At 41.9% G+C, this 14,678-nt stretch overlaps 1 protein-coding gene across 1 annotated transcript in view; it reads right to left on the reverse strand.

Moving 5' to 3' along the window:
- Positions 1–14,678, reverse strand: part of rnf220b (ring finger protein 220b) — a 43,327-nt gene that overhangs the window by 11,645 nt on the left and 17,004 nt on the right. Inside the window, exons 3-7 of the mRNA XM_036141187.1 lie at positions 5,004–5,130; positions 3,908–3,950; positions 3,127–3,219; positions 813–855; positions 421–510 (exon numbers count right to left, since the gene is read on the reverse strand). Coding sequence (XP_035997080.1) covers positions 421–510; positions 813–855; positions 3,127–3,219; positions 3,908–3,950; positions 5,004–5,130 — 396 coding nt within the window. The remainder of the gene's footprint in view (positions 1–420; positions 511–812; positions 856–3,126; positions 3,220–3,907; positions 3,951–5,003; positions 5,131–14,678) is intronic.

Raw genomic sequence — 14,678 nt, forward strand, 5'->3', positions numbered from 1 at the left:
AAGGGTGCTAGAAAGGTTTTTCTCTTATTTAAAAAAAAATCTTAATTATTCTGAGCAATAAGACAACGAGGAGACGTTGCGTGGCCCTTTTGCTGGAAAAAACATTAAACTGAGGGATCAGAAAAATGGAAAGAATAAAACAAATTATATCTGCATTCAATTAATTAAAATAGCAAAACAAATGGATTTACTCACACATTAAATGAGGTTGCATTTTTGAAATTACTATGTACATTTTTAGTCTTAAAATTAAAAGATTGTTCTGAGTAGCTCAAATTATTAGCCAAGCTATCAATATTTACCAATCACTAATCCTTGTTTTGTCATTTAGTGTTAAAGCATACTTCATGTGACATGTGGGACTCCACATAGACGTGATGGTTGGGAAGGGGGGAAAAAGTGCTTCTCTGTGTTTCTTACCAGCTTGTGTGCAGTCTGGGTGGGCTCCTGCGCTGTGTGGGCGCAATGGGTTGGATTTGACGTAGCACCTGCACCAGCAGAGGTCGTCGACTGTTAACATATCAAGAGGTCAAAGTTGGAAAGGTTAATAGCTCCTCTGCTCGTGTGGGCGCTAGGCCAGCGGAGGTTTTGTTGGAAAACGGGGAGATGTCTGCGCGACTAGTGAGGGTAGGCTTCAAAAAGCTAACTCATGACCGGGCGCCTGTGTTTGAACAAAAAGGAAACTCTTGATTAGTTAAGTCTTTTAACTCAGGCGCCACTTAACGCGGTCGACTCGGCACACTGGACTGTGTTGGACACAAAGTGACCCTCTAGGAGTGAAACGACATTTAGACCACGTTGCATCAACTTACCATTTAGTCTTGTGTGTCTGTTGGCTCGCACTCTGAGAAACGTCTGCAACACACAAGAGAGAAAACGATTCATTAAACTCCGCCTCATCAATTGATCCGATCATGACGGACCAGGATCTATTCACAATATAAGCACTGTGACATGCAGAGTCCTCAAATTTCCCTAAAAACCACAAAAAAAGAAGTTGTACGTCCGTCTGTGCCGATGAAAACTCTGAAGTTTATTTATTTATTTATTTATTTAAAAACTTTATTGAACAATCCTATACGAACAAACACAGAAGTCTGTTCGTTCTGTGTCTTCTGAGCGCCCAGAATGGACCCGTACCAGGTTCTAGGAATATCAGGGATGTTAAATGCACTCACTAATAAAGCTACAGGCTTAGCAACGTGTGCTGTTGGTCTTCCTGCGTTGCAGGTTGAGAGACATCGGGCACACATGCGCAGTCAGGTCAGTTTGCCCCAATCCGAACAGCAAGATCAATGTAAGCGTTCAGATGGACACTGTCTGGATTAACGATCGGCATGAACCACCCATCTCATTTGGAACACGATTTCATTCGGATTGAGCTTAATTGGATCATAGTTTTCTGATTGCTATGTTTGCATGATGCATTTTCATTCTAATCGGACCATTATTCTGATTACTTTTGTTTATGTTTAAATCGTACTTGAAGGACGGGGAATTTTTTGTATCAGTAGATAACTTTACATCAAATATGACAAAATCATATGTGGGGTTCCCCAAGGGTCTATTCTGGGTCCCCTCCTATTCAATATCTACATGCTCCCTCTAGCTCAGATAATAAAAAATAACAACATCAGCTACCATAACTATGCAGACGACACACAGCTCTACATCACCATGTCACCAGGTGACTATTAACCAGTTCAGGCAATGAGTAAATGCCTAAAAGAAATCAATGCCTGGATGTGCCAAAACTTTCTTCAATTGAATAAAAACAAAACTGAAGTAACAATCTTTGGACAAATAGAGGAGAGATCAAAAGTTAGCACACAGCTTCAGTCGCTTCAGCCTGAAACCACTGATCAGGCCCGAAATCTGGGAGTAGTGATGGACTCAGACCTGAATCTCCAAAAGCATCTAAAGACAATTACAAGGTCGGCTTTCTATCACCTGAAGAACATTTCCAGGATTAAAGAACTGATGTCTCAGCAGAATCTGGAAAAACTAATCCATGCGTTTATATTTAGTAGAATTGATTACTGCAACGGTGTTTTCACAGGTCTGCCTAAAAAGTGGATCAGACAGCTGCAGCTGATCCAGAACGCTGCTGCCCGCGTCCTCACTAAGACTAAGAAAGTAGAGCACATCACCCCAGTTCTAAAGTCCTTACACTGGCACCCTGTATCTCAGAGAATAGACTTTAAAATACTTCTGTTAGTCTATAAATCCCTGAATGGCTTAGAACCTAAATACATTACAGACTTGTTATCAGTGCATCAACCCTCCAGACCACTAAGGTCTTCTGACTCCAGCCTACTCTGCATACCTAGAACCAGAACTAAACAAGGAGAAACAGCATTTAGTTCCTATGCTCCACTTATCTGGAACAAACTTCCAGAAAACTATAAAAGTGCAGAAAGCATGAGTTCTTTTAAATCAAGATTAAAAACACATTTGTTTAGGATTTCCTTTGACTGTTCTAGTTAAACAGTTCTACTGAAACATCATTAGTTCAACTTTTTTAATGTTCTATTTTGTTTCTACATTTTATTCCTACTTGTTTTTATTCTGTTTTATTTTCCTGTATTTTAATCATGTAAAGCACTTTGCATTGTCTCTGTACTGAATTGTGCTATACAAATAAATTTGCCTTGCCTTGCCTTGCCTTGCCTTGCCTTGCCTTGCCTTGCCTTGCCTTGCCTTGCCTTGCCTTGCCTTGCCTTGCCTTGCCTTGCCTTGTGTAAACATAGCTATTGTTGCTACTTCAGTTGTCTTGTCTGTATCATTTCCTCTTTCTTCTATCTATCTGCATCAACATGCAGCATTATTTGGACAATTCTTTTTGTTGGCAACCTTCAAAACCTTTTATAAAAGGAGCAGCTGCTTGCGCTTTGACTATTTTTCCACATTAAACAGTCAGCAAATTCAAAGCTTAATTCTATTTAAGAGTGTAAAGATTTAATTTTGTATTTCATATGAGGGACAATGTACTGGTCTTTTTTTGATTGATTTAGTGTCTGTTTTCAGAGGAATAGTCCAAAACATGGGTACACATGTGCAGGAAGAGATTAAATAAATCAAATTCTAACAACTGGACACAAATTGTGTTTGGATTTAAAATGGCACCTGGTATCGGTCTGAGTGAGGTTCCTCAAATGGCCGAGAGGGTGAAGTGGGAGAGCCTCCTTCACGCTTGATGTGCAGAGAGAGGGTCAAAGACTGAAATAAGAGAGCAGAGGTGAAATATAGTATTTTTTTAAAAACTAAACTCAAGCAGAATGAGAAAAAAACTGTTGGTGTTAAGCTCCTGCCACACTGTTACTTATCCTGCCATGTATGAAACCATATTAAAAAAATAATAAACTTTATGTATGAATGCAAAGGTAAGTAAATGAAGGTCAATTTTGGTAACATCTAGTGCTTTCACTTAAGTATATATATATAGTTTATGACACGGCTGTTTTCCCCCCATAATTAATTATTGGCTGGCCATCTGGGGCTGAAAGTGAAATGCTCTGTCTTCAGTGGAGAGTGTCCCCAGGTGGTCAAATAATTATCAGCTGACGCTTGAAACTAAGTGTAACTCCTTGCTAAGTGAGCTACTTTAAGCAATCAACATGCAAAGATATAATGATATTTCTGCAGCATTTGTGAATTTTTATAGCAGTGGAGCAAAAATATATATATGATTTGTGACGCTCATGCCATTATCGTCCAAAAGAATCTTGTCATGTCATTCTTGCTTTAGCTGGGGGACAAAACGTGCACGTGCTACTGTGTCAGACCTGTAAAACTTTGAGAGTACTATTTACTTAAAGCTGTGCCTTTTCACACACAAACACAAGGCAGCTATGCAACAGCGTGACGAGGGCATTAGGTGTCATGAAGGGGACGCATCTCTACTGACCTTCGGTGTCCTTATTAGATGGTCGTGCTGCAGTGCAGCGGGGCTAAAGGGGACAGAAACAAATGAAAGCTTGTATTTATTTTTTTGCCATGCAAACAGAAAGACAACTTGAATGTCCAAAGCTTCTTGTAAGGGACACAAACACCACCATATTCTGCTTTTATCTTGGTATATAGAATTGGTATTTAAGTCTTTGTGAAAACCTCCCGTTATTCCTTCCCACTTTATGTCTGGCACACAACACAGATACAGAGTATGAGACCCTTACTCACATACACTGTTGCTCTCTCACACACACACACACACACACACACACACACACACACACACACACACACACACACACACACACACACACACACACACACACACTCACACACACACACACACACAGAGTGTCCCCGTGGGCAAAGTTCAATTTGAAACCATTACTGTCCATGGAGCGGTCGTTAAGCAGATTTGGAGTGTAATGTCTTTATTGGAGGAATCATTCTTCTGGTTTAAGCAGCAGGTAATGTGTGCATCTAAATTTGAATTTTACACGCCGAGCGCCTCTGCGTGTGTTTGTCGGTGTGCGTCTGTGTGCGCGTGTGTGTGTAGGGGCTCAAAGCAGCCATTAGAAGGGCATTATCCGCCCGCTGTACGAGTTGTCGCCCGGAGGCCCGGAGGGGGGGAGGTGAGGGGGTGCTGTGATATGAAATATGTGAGGAACAATGAGGCAGCTTGTAAACACTGCACACAGGTGACAAAGAAGATGGCAGATACCGCTGGGGCAGAATAGAGGAAGAGAGGCCTCTAGATACAAAATGTGTCAACATGACTTATCTCGCGGGAGCCGAACAGAAGAGAGAGATGGTGATGCAAAACAGACAGAAAAATGACAAACTGATAAATAGAAACAAAGTGAAAGCTTGGAGGGAAATACTGAACAGTTAGGAGGAGGAGGAGGAGGAGGCGAAGATGTGATCAGCGATAAGGTTTGCATGCACGAGGACACAGCCTTTCGTTTTAGGATTCAAGAAAAGAATTGTCTAAAATAGTAGTAAAAAGGCATTAGTGTTTGTTTCACAGCACAATTAAAATGACGGCGCCACACCTGATCTGTAGCTGGGCCAGTTTGGACAACTCCTGCTCCATGTGATCCTGCAGCTCTCCTGGTCGCAGCACGGCGTGGCAGACCGGACACACCGGGGCCTGAGTGTCGTAGTGACCCTTCACCTTACCTAAGGAGAAAGATAGAGGAGCTCTAGTTTAGACATTATCTGTTTTATATCTTCTTTGATTGTATTTTAAACAAAGCAAAAAATATGCCACACAAAGCAGTGAAGGTTGCCATCTGGAATAAAGGCAGATTTATCATAGCAAAGTTATACTCTTACCCTTCTTTCCACTAAATAGGTTTACATGTCCTGAATAAGTTTGACAGAGAGAAGTTACAAAGAATGTCTTTTTAGATAATAAAATTGTTTCCAGGAATTTTTTTTTTCTTTTGCATAATTAAGCTTATTTGCAACAACACACAATGATTAATCAAAGCTTTAACGCACTGGGCCTTTTGAATAAGGACAAGTAGGCCGCTCTAACGAATGATGACTGATGGGATGTTCCATGTAGGCAGCAAGTGAAATTTTTAACATGCATTTCATTATATCTGTATTATGCGATTTAGGTAGACATTAAAAACCGCGACCCTTCCTGAAAAAGAGCAACATGCTTTAAGTATATGAAAAACGCTAAATTAAATCTGTTTCAATAACTCTGTTATTTAATTTGATGTGTGCGTAGTTTTGCGCCATCTATTTGAGGAATTGGGACGTATCACAATTTCAATCATTTCCAAAGACACACAAACGGAAAACATGGAACGGGGGATTTTTTTTGTGGTACTTTTCATCGTCTTTTATTCTTGTTTTACTCAGGAGATTATTGTCAACGACTTGGAATATTCAATAACATAAAAAACACAAAGCTAACATCTAAAAACTGAATGGTTCCAATGTGAATTCTTTTTGCAAAATGCAGTGCTTCGTAAAAGTACTCACCCCCTTTGACCTATTCACGTCTTGCTACCACAACCCCAAATGTAAAAGAAATTGCTAAAATATGCATATCTGTTAATTGCCACACAAACATTCAACAAATTTGAAAATCGCACTGTGCATTTGTATTTAGCTTATTTCACTCTGATTCTCTTAAATAAACTCCAGTGCAAAACCGTCGGATATTTGTGATTGTAACATGAAAAAATTTGAAAAACTTCAAGGGGTAAAAAAATATATGTTTGCAAAGCTCATTAAATGAGGTAGAAATAATAAACTAATATGGTGTGTTACAAAATTATATTAGTATACACTGTTATTTTCCTACTTAACACCTTGTGTAGCTGAAGCCAAAGCCCAGAGTGCTTAGTAGACCTTCAGTCAGTTTAGGTGAAGGTAAAACCAGGCGCACACAAACGCACCACCGTGGCCCCCTGCTGTCAGCGTGTTGACATTATAGGCTGTCAGTAGGAACATTACCCTGGAGGGCCGCTCGGCCCATTGGGCCCTACTGATGGATTACTGCCATAAGCAGGCAGCTGGGAGCCTCGAGAGCTCCACTATATCAAGATTTTACCTAGTAGATGAGGTGATTTACTCCTGAAAGCCATCAATCATCAGGAGGGAGCCAGTAGGCATGATGCACCTAATTTCCTGTCTTCGCAACTTATGAGAACGTGACGGATTTATTCAGGCAATCAAATTTTAATTCCTTACTTCAGATCATTGAAATAAGTTAGCAGCCAAAACACCAGGAAGACTGTTTTACTGCCTCAAAGTCAAAGCAGAGCAGCGAGACTTCCTGACTATCTATAGTAAAGACCATCTGCTGACATCAGTTGAGCTACGAGGCCCCATAATGAGGAGCCAAATAGGGCCAAATGGCCTCTAAATAAAACATGGGATGGAAAATAGGAATTGGAGTTAGGCGTCCTTGGGAGTGTGACAGGGTTTTTCTGCCCATCACCACCAGCCTGTCTCCCGATCCTCCCTCGCCTTTTTTTGCATCCCCTCCTGGAAGCCTAAATGACTTTTCCCGACACGCATTGAACGTTCCCGGGCTTTCTGCGCTCCGCCGCCCGGAACACGCAGGCGTCAGTAAACAATGAAATCTGTGTGCCGAAATTGAATTTATAACCACATTACCTGCACAGATAACGTCTCTAAATGGCGCCGCGATAAGAGCAATGGGATTTGATTTTGAGGTGTTTTATTGCTGCCCTTTTTGGATAAGCTCCCCCCCCCTCCCCTTTTTTTTTTCTCTGTCTACAGCCTCCCCCCCCCCACGCACCATCCATCCGTCACCTCTGGTCCTCACAGACATCAGCTTTAATGGTGTGGGGGGCCAGCATGTTTGTGGTTTGGATGCAGAGATGGATGCGTGTCGGTGTGTGTACATACTTTCCCTACTAGATGCTTGTAAGCACCAGTTGTTGGTTCACGAGTACCTTTTTACGCGTCTCCACCCCTTTGCTGCCCTCGGCCCCTGCCCACATAAAACCTGTCAGTATTAGTCAACCTCAGCCCCTCTTCAGCCTGGGGGGTCCGAGACACACAACAGGGGCTGTAAAACCTGCCTGCAGGGCTTGTTAAGCGCTCCCTCACTACGGCAACTGGCTCGGATGGATTGGCCCGCTCTCTCTGGGATGTGCTGCGTTTGACTGGCCCATCTCCAAATGGATTCACGGTCTCCATGTCTGATTGTTCCCTTTTTTTTCTCTTTCTCTCTCTCTCTCTCTTTTTTCTCTCTTTGTGTCTCGCCAGTTCAAGACCTTGCTTCCTGACTGTCTAGGATTTTTGTCCAGTTGCCCTTTTCTCCCTCAGCCTTTTTTTTTTTCCTGGTTCTGTGTAGGTTTTGTACCTGTAATGCAAAATGTCTCAACCATCATACTTGCAACTCTTTCAACTAATTCACAAATACAGAAACAGCCTTGATATGGATGTTAAAAAAAAGTCTAAAAATAAGGTGATCTTTTATTGCTGCAGCATAATCTGACATTAAAAAAACTGCAACAGAAAAGGAGGACTTTGATTTGAGTTTATTTATTCAGTGGGTAAAAAAGATCCAGGGATAAGAAATAGTCATAATCTTTCCTTTTTTTTTTTTCAAACCACTGACAGTACAATTGCTGGAAACCCTGAAGTCTGTACAATCTTTTTTAACTAGGGCAGCAATTTTTCTATATCTCATGAAGTGTGAGAACACAGAACCAGGGATCTTTGCACAATCTCTATAAGTAACGCTTTCATTAGTTTTAGTTTTTGCGCAAAGAGGTTGATTTAAAAAAAAAGGATGATTCTGTGACCAGCAAGTAGTTTCTGTGTTAATTTGGCAATATGTCTTAACTTGCTGAGAGACTTGATGACAACCTATGCATAGCTTAATGGGAGATGACAGCAGATTTTTATGTAAAATCTCTTGATATTTAAGAGTTAATGATGTCATACAATGTTGAGCCTTCGTTTCATGTCAGACCAATCTGGAGAGTTTTCGGTCAAAAAGCTCAACTAATCAGCTGTTTGCTGTGTTGTCATGCCTGCTGTGAGAAAATGAAGGGGATTCGGCGGAAAATAAAGTTGCCACGTCTGTTCTGTGTGTTTATGCTGAAATCCACGGTTTAAAACGCAGAGTGTTCTGCTGCTTCAGAACCAGGTTTGCTCCTTCTACGTTTTGTCCCCATCTTCTTCTTTTGTTTCATCTTGAAGGACCATCTAACTGAGAACTGAAGGCTTGGTTGTTGTGAGGTGATCAAATTCTGCAGGTTGCAGTGTAGGAATTGTTCAAAGACAATGTAAGAGTGTTATGTTCCTAAGGCATCATGTCATTTAACTTTGTTGAAATCAAAGGCTTATATACATTAGTCTCATTTGGCCCAACTGCGTGGTTCAAGTTAAAGTCCCAGCAGAGTTTAACAAACTCCACGTTTCTATTAGTGACGGTAGGTCAGAAACGACTTTTACTCGGCACGCCACTGGTCGGCTTTTAGACGGCATTAATGATTGTTGAGGAGGCTTGTAGACGACGAGAGGCCAACTCTTTGCACTAGTTCTTTTACAGCTTCCTTTGGAGTTTGCACACGGTGCATGACGGCAAAATAAATGTAGGTCCAGTTGATTTAAACATTTTAATCATCTCTTTGACTGTAGATATGGACCAAATTAGGTTAGTCACTTTTTTTTTTTTGTCGTCATTACCTGACTTACGAAGATCCACACACATCTATCTTACTTAAATTAGTAATTACTGTGTGGCTGAGAGAAATATGTCGTTATGTCAATGTATTATAGAAAGAAGAAGAAAGTAAACTATGAATTAAAGAAGCGGTCAGTTATGCTTATGCCATGATTTTTGTTTTGTTTTTAATTTAAAACATTTTACTGTATCGATTATACAGCTGCAACAAATGTATGTATTTTAAGGCTTTTACACGCACCTTTATCGGGGGTGCCCACAAACGTGTTTACTTACATATGATACAATTTTTGCTATTTTTTTCAAGCATAAAATATATCACATAATGACATGTTAAGCAAAGTTCCGTCAAAGATTTCATGGAGAATTATTAAACCGATAAAATACACAAGTAAATCTTCGATTCACCATGGGAATAAACTCCTTTGGACACAGCAGCGATGCGCCTCTGCATCAACCAAGGTATCGAGCGCATCATGAGATTATAAAGTTTATCTCGTGAAACGAAGAGACCTGCTGTCATCTGCCTTCTTCCCTCCTGTGATTGATGGTCAAAACCCCGAATTTCTGTTGTTCTGCATCCACCCTAGAACACAGAGACAAGGATCCCGCTGACAAATCCTCTGAGCACCGAGTCCCCCCCCCCCCCCCCCCCCTCCCGAGGCCACGGGTAATGGCCGATGCCAGCACCCATATGACGGCTGCCAGTTCTGCTGATGCAGACGGAGCGGAGATGCCTAACGTGACCTTTAGTGAATGCCACATCACATCAGGCCTGGATGTCACCCACTGACATTATGCCGGGGCATGAAAAGGCTGTTCTGGAGGGGGAGACGCGGTGACGAACGTACCCCGGGTGACAAACCTGCGGACGTGGCGTAATTCTGATTGACATGAGCCGGATCTGGCAGCTTTGAATGGCAGGAGACGAGCGAGGGAGCATGAAGCGAGAGATCTGGATTTCTTCATTCTTCAAGCGTTGGGTAGGTGTGTTTTCTTTTTTTCTTTTTTTCTTCACTGTTCACTGGCAATAAAGTCCCTAGACAACTCTCTCCGAATGGCATCATTATCCCAATCATCAAACAATACTCAAAGCACATCAGAAATCCCTCCATAAATCCATAACAAGCAGAGACTCTATATAAGCAGTAGGCGTGCGAGGATTGAAGAGGGGGGCGTAAAGTTAACGCTTGGCGGCCAGCGCTGCAGCGGTGGGTAGCGTAGGCAGGTCCTTGGCACACTTTCAGAGGACATGGAGGACTATAAAATCCATTGGCTCCTGCAACACCTGCACCCCACCCTGCCCAGCGGCCTGCTTCCTATTTAAAAGCATCACATGCAGGATATTAGTCAGGGGTTTTAGCCGGCTGTGAGGTAGAGCGAACCTCTGAAGCAGAGGGGGAGGGGGGAAGAAGGGGGGGGGGGTGGGCAGAGGAAAGTATGCAGGCCGCCGTTTGTTTTTTATTGGGGAAATAATGGCCTATTGAGAGGTTGGGTATTTAATGAGCAACATAATAGGCCCTGTAGTAACACATCTGCTATGAGCAGAGTCATTTCCGCAGCTTTCAAAGGCTGGCAGCCCGAGCCAGTTGCCATTGACTTAGTCCTCTTACGTATCTGCTTCTTATCATTTGCAGAACTGCCACAGCGGGCGATACATAAAAAAGGACAAAATGCGCTGCTGGGCACCCACGTTCAATCCTAACAACATCCACTCCTCCCCTGGCGTGACCCCCAGATCTCTCACTGTCCGTTGTAATTCTGCCATTCCTCATAACATCCCTGCTGCCCCAATCAATTGTGTTTAATGTATTAAAGACACTCACCGCAACCTTTGGCCTCTGCACAAATCAATGGCTCGTTAGACCACTAATGATCGTTCATTGACTAATAAGATCTGTATCAACCTCTTGTGGAACATTGATTGGCCTTTGGCCTTTGTAGTGCTTGGTGCTTATATGTACAGCAGGAGCCGTCAGATGTGAGTCGGGGGGGGGGGGGGGGGGGGGGGAGTCAGGTGATGGAAATGCTTCGGGTGGGAATGGATGGGAAGCCTGAACTCCAAATAGACTCATTCTGAAGCACCTCAGGCCAAAGCCCCTTTCTTCTGGCCCAACAGATCAATGGACATAACCTCTCTGGCCACACAGGTCAATCAGCACGCAAGCTGAGAATTTCCCTCCCTTTCTTTCTCCTTCTTCCTCTCTCTCGTCTTCTCCATTTATCACGACAATTGTTCCATCTAGCCGGGCGTGGCTCCGCATATATGTGTCCTATCATCTCGGCGGCTCGGAGTAAGCTGGGAACCGATGCGACTGTCTCTGTGACCGTGTTTCCCTCCTCGTAGCCCCCGAGGGCAAAGATCGAACCCTGCCTCTGCTCTGTTCCAAACAATCAATCTTGTCCTCATTGAGATGCATGGCTCAATGATCTCTGATAGTGACTTCCACACAGGAGGGTGGGAGTGGAAGGCCGGGGGAGAAGTTAAGGCTGTCCTTGAATATTTGCCGCAATATGAAGCTACTTACAGCAACTTTCCAAATGGATTGAATATTTTCACATTTCCCTCATTAACACAAACTTCTAGGAATTTATAGGGACGTATATGAGCTACAAGAACATAAAATAGTGCATCATAGGGACAATGTAGGAAACAAAATGATGAAAACATGTTTTTAAAATCTTTTACAGATAAGAAATCTGCCGTTTACTCTTGTGCCACTAAATAAAATCCAGTGCAACCGCCTGAATGTAATTAATTTGATAATTTGATCAATGTGTACTTTAATCTCTTTATCAGTACATCTGTTCTGTGAAAACCTTAAAGGTTTGTTAGAGAACATCAGTGCATGAGGACCAGAAGAGCCTGGGACTCAATCAGCTGTTGAGAGAAAGCCATAAAGAAGTCCTATTTGCAGTTTGCCACAAGCCATATAGAATACACAATAAAGATTTGGAAGAAGGTGTTTGGATCCAATGAGTCCAGAATTGAACGTTTTGGCCTACATGCAAAATGATGAGGGCGTGTGGAAAACTAATCTCGCATATCACACTGAATAGACCGATACCTCAATGAAAAACTGAAGGAGCGTCATGCTGTGGAGATGCTTTTCATCAGCAGGGATGGGGAAGTTGGTCAGAGCTGATAGGTGGCTGGATGGAGCTAAATACAAGACAATGTTTGAGAAAACCCCTCAAATGCACCAAATGTCATGAGATTGAGGTGGAGGTTCACCTTTCAGCATGAAAATGACCCTAATCATGCAACCAAAGCTACAAACAGATGATTTAGATCAAAACAGAGTCATACTGTATGTTGGAAGTCCAGATCTAAATTCAACTGTGACAATCGCACTGAGCCTAAGCTGTTTTACAAAGAAGAATACACAAACAATTCACTTTCTAGATGTGCAATGCTGTTCCAGACTTAGGCCAAAAGACTCATTGGTGTAGATCTTGCAGAAGGTGGTTACACAAAGTACTGACTCCTGTGTAAAACAAAAAAAAAAGATATCATGCACAGAAGACTGTATTGTGACAAAAGTTCAAATCATTTTAATAAAGGTTTTGAATTTCAAAACATTAATTATTATGAAAAAAAAATTCACACAACAGGTAGTTTTAAGCTCTTTTTAAATGATAATGTATGACAAACAATGACAAGTCTTTGTCCTTCTTCCTCCAGGTTTTTTTATTTATTTATTTCTATCATACCTTTATTCATAGACCAAGTTTGATAGAGTCCAAATTTTCAGGAGCCTGGGCGGGTAGCAGATACATTTTGTTTTTTCATCCTCTCTTCTTCGTCATTGACATGAACCTTTACAAATCATACTTATATGGTTCATTTATTGAAATTATATTTAACATGACTTCAGGCTAAAACAATACATGGTTAAAGATGGGAGAAGTGTATGCATTTGGATGTCTTATGATTACAGACTGTGATGTTGAGGGGGAACTAAAAGAGTAATTACCATACTTCTGTATTGAATAGAAATTATTACGGTTTCTGTTCTTTGTCCCGTAGGACCCCTATCATCATCTCATCATGTTTCACCACCGTTCGCTACAGTTTCCTGAGGCCTTTACCCGCTTGTGTACAAACATGCAGGGAGCCGCACTCCTTGACACTTATTGATGCTGTCACTCCTCTTTAGAGGACGGCAAAGGTCCCACCAATATCTACAACCTGCAGCAAAACCTGCTGTCAGTTATGATCTCCCTGCGTGACATGTTGCACACAGAAGATCTTTAAGGCTGATGTGATACACGAGTCTACGATATAGGTGCAACCTGGTGTAACAATATAAAAAGAGTTTGGAAGGAGAGCCGACATCCTAGGTGCTTGACTTAAAAGGATAGGAAATTCACTTAGGGAGAAAGAAATTCACGTTTATATGGACAACTAAATTTATATATTTTTTTTTAGAACTTGTATCATTAGCCTCTTTCCCATCTCTGCTCCATGTGTATTAAGGAGAGCCCCTCTTAAAGCTGTTTCTGGCCATTTAAAAATTAACAATGGAGTAATCTACGTCCTGCGAACATGTGAGTGTTGAGAAATGAAGACAGCATCATGAAACAGGACACGCGTCCTGCATAAAGCCAATCACAACACAGTAGGTTCAGAGGTCACCTTATTGGTAAAGACTCTCTCCTGTGTGTAATTTAATCTTAGTGTAAAACATTAGTGAGCAAGCAACATAATGAAGACCCCAGACAGATTAGGGATTTGGCAAAGGTCTAAAGCATGGCAAGGGAAAGAAAACTGAGCATAAAAGAAAGCCATAAGAAGTTCTGTTTGTAGTTCCCCAGACGTACTGCGGGTGACAAAACAAATCATTTGGCCTTTTTACAAAACACTATGGATGATAGAAAAACTCACAGTGCAGATAACCCTGAAAACACCATTGCCATGATGAAACATGGTGGTGGCAGCATTATGCTATGGTGATGCTTTTTTTAGACAAGGAAACCAGTTAGAGGTGATTGGAAGATGGATGGAGATGAGTACGGGGCAATTCTGGAATTAATCTCATTAATAAAAACCAATAAGGTTTCTGGTCTGAATACTTTGGCAAAACACTTCAGGGTTTTCCCCACCATATCATGAGCCTGCACCCCCCTGGCCCAAACACACACACCTACCACCAGGATTAGCCCATTTTCTGAGGAAGACCCTGCACTTTTTACCTGACTCCGGCAGATAGATTTGTTCCGCATATCCATCTGGAAACCTTCCGTTGAAGTAATTTTGGGAAAGGGTGAAAATGCTGGTTAGCTGATTGGTCTATGTTGGTGATAGACGGGCCAAATAAACCAATCAGATTCGTCAGATTCGTCAGAGCGACGACAAAAACACAACCACAAGCCAAGCTACTCTTGCTGCTACAGGTAAAGGCTCGTTAGCTCAGAAAAGAAATACTCTGTAATTCCGATAAAACTTGCTCGATAGCCACGCTAACGCTAGTTTCTTCAGCTGAAGCCGCCATGTTCTTTAGACTGAACTGTCGCGCTTCTCGTTGCGTCACACCTC

Source organism: Fundulus heteroclitus, chromosome 9, assembly GCF_011125445.2.
Source record: "Fundulus heteroclitus isolate FHET01 chromosome 9, MU-UCD_Fhet_4.1, whole genome shotgun sequence".
Classification (NCBI taxonomy): Eukaryota; Metazoa; Chordata; class Actinopteri; order Cyprinodontiformes; family Fundulidae; genus Fundulus; species Fundulus heteroclitus.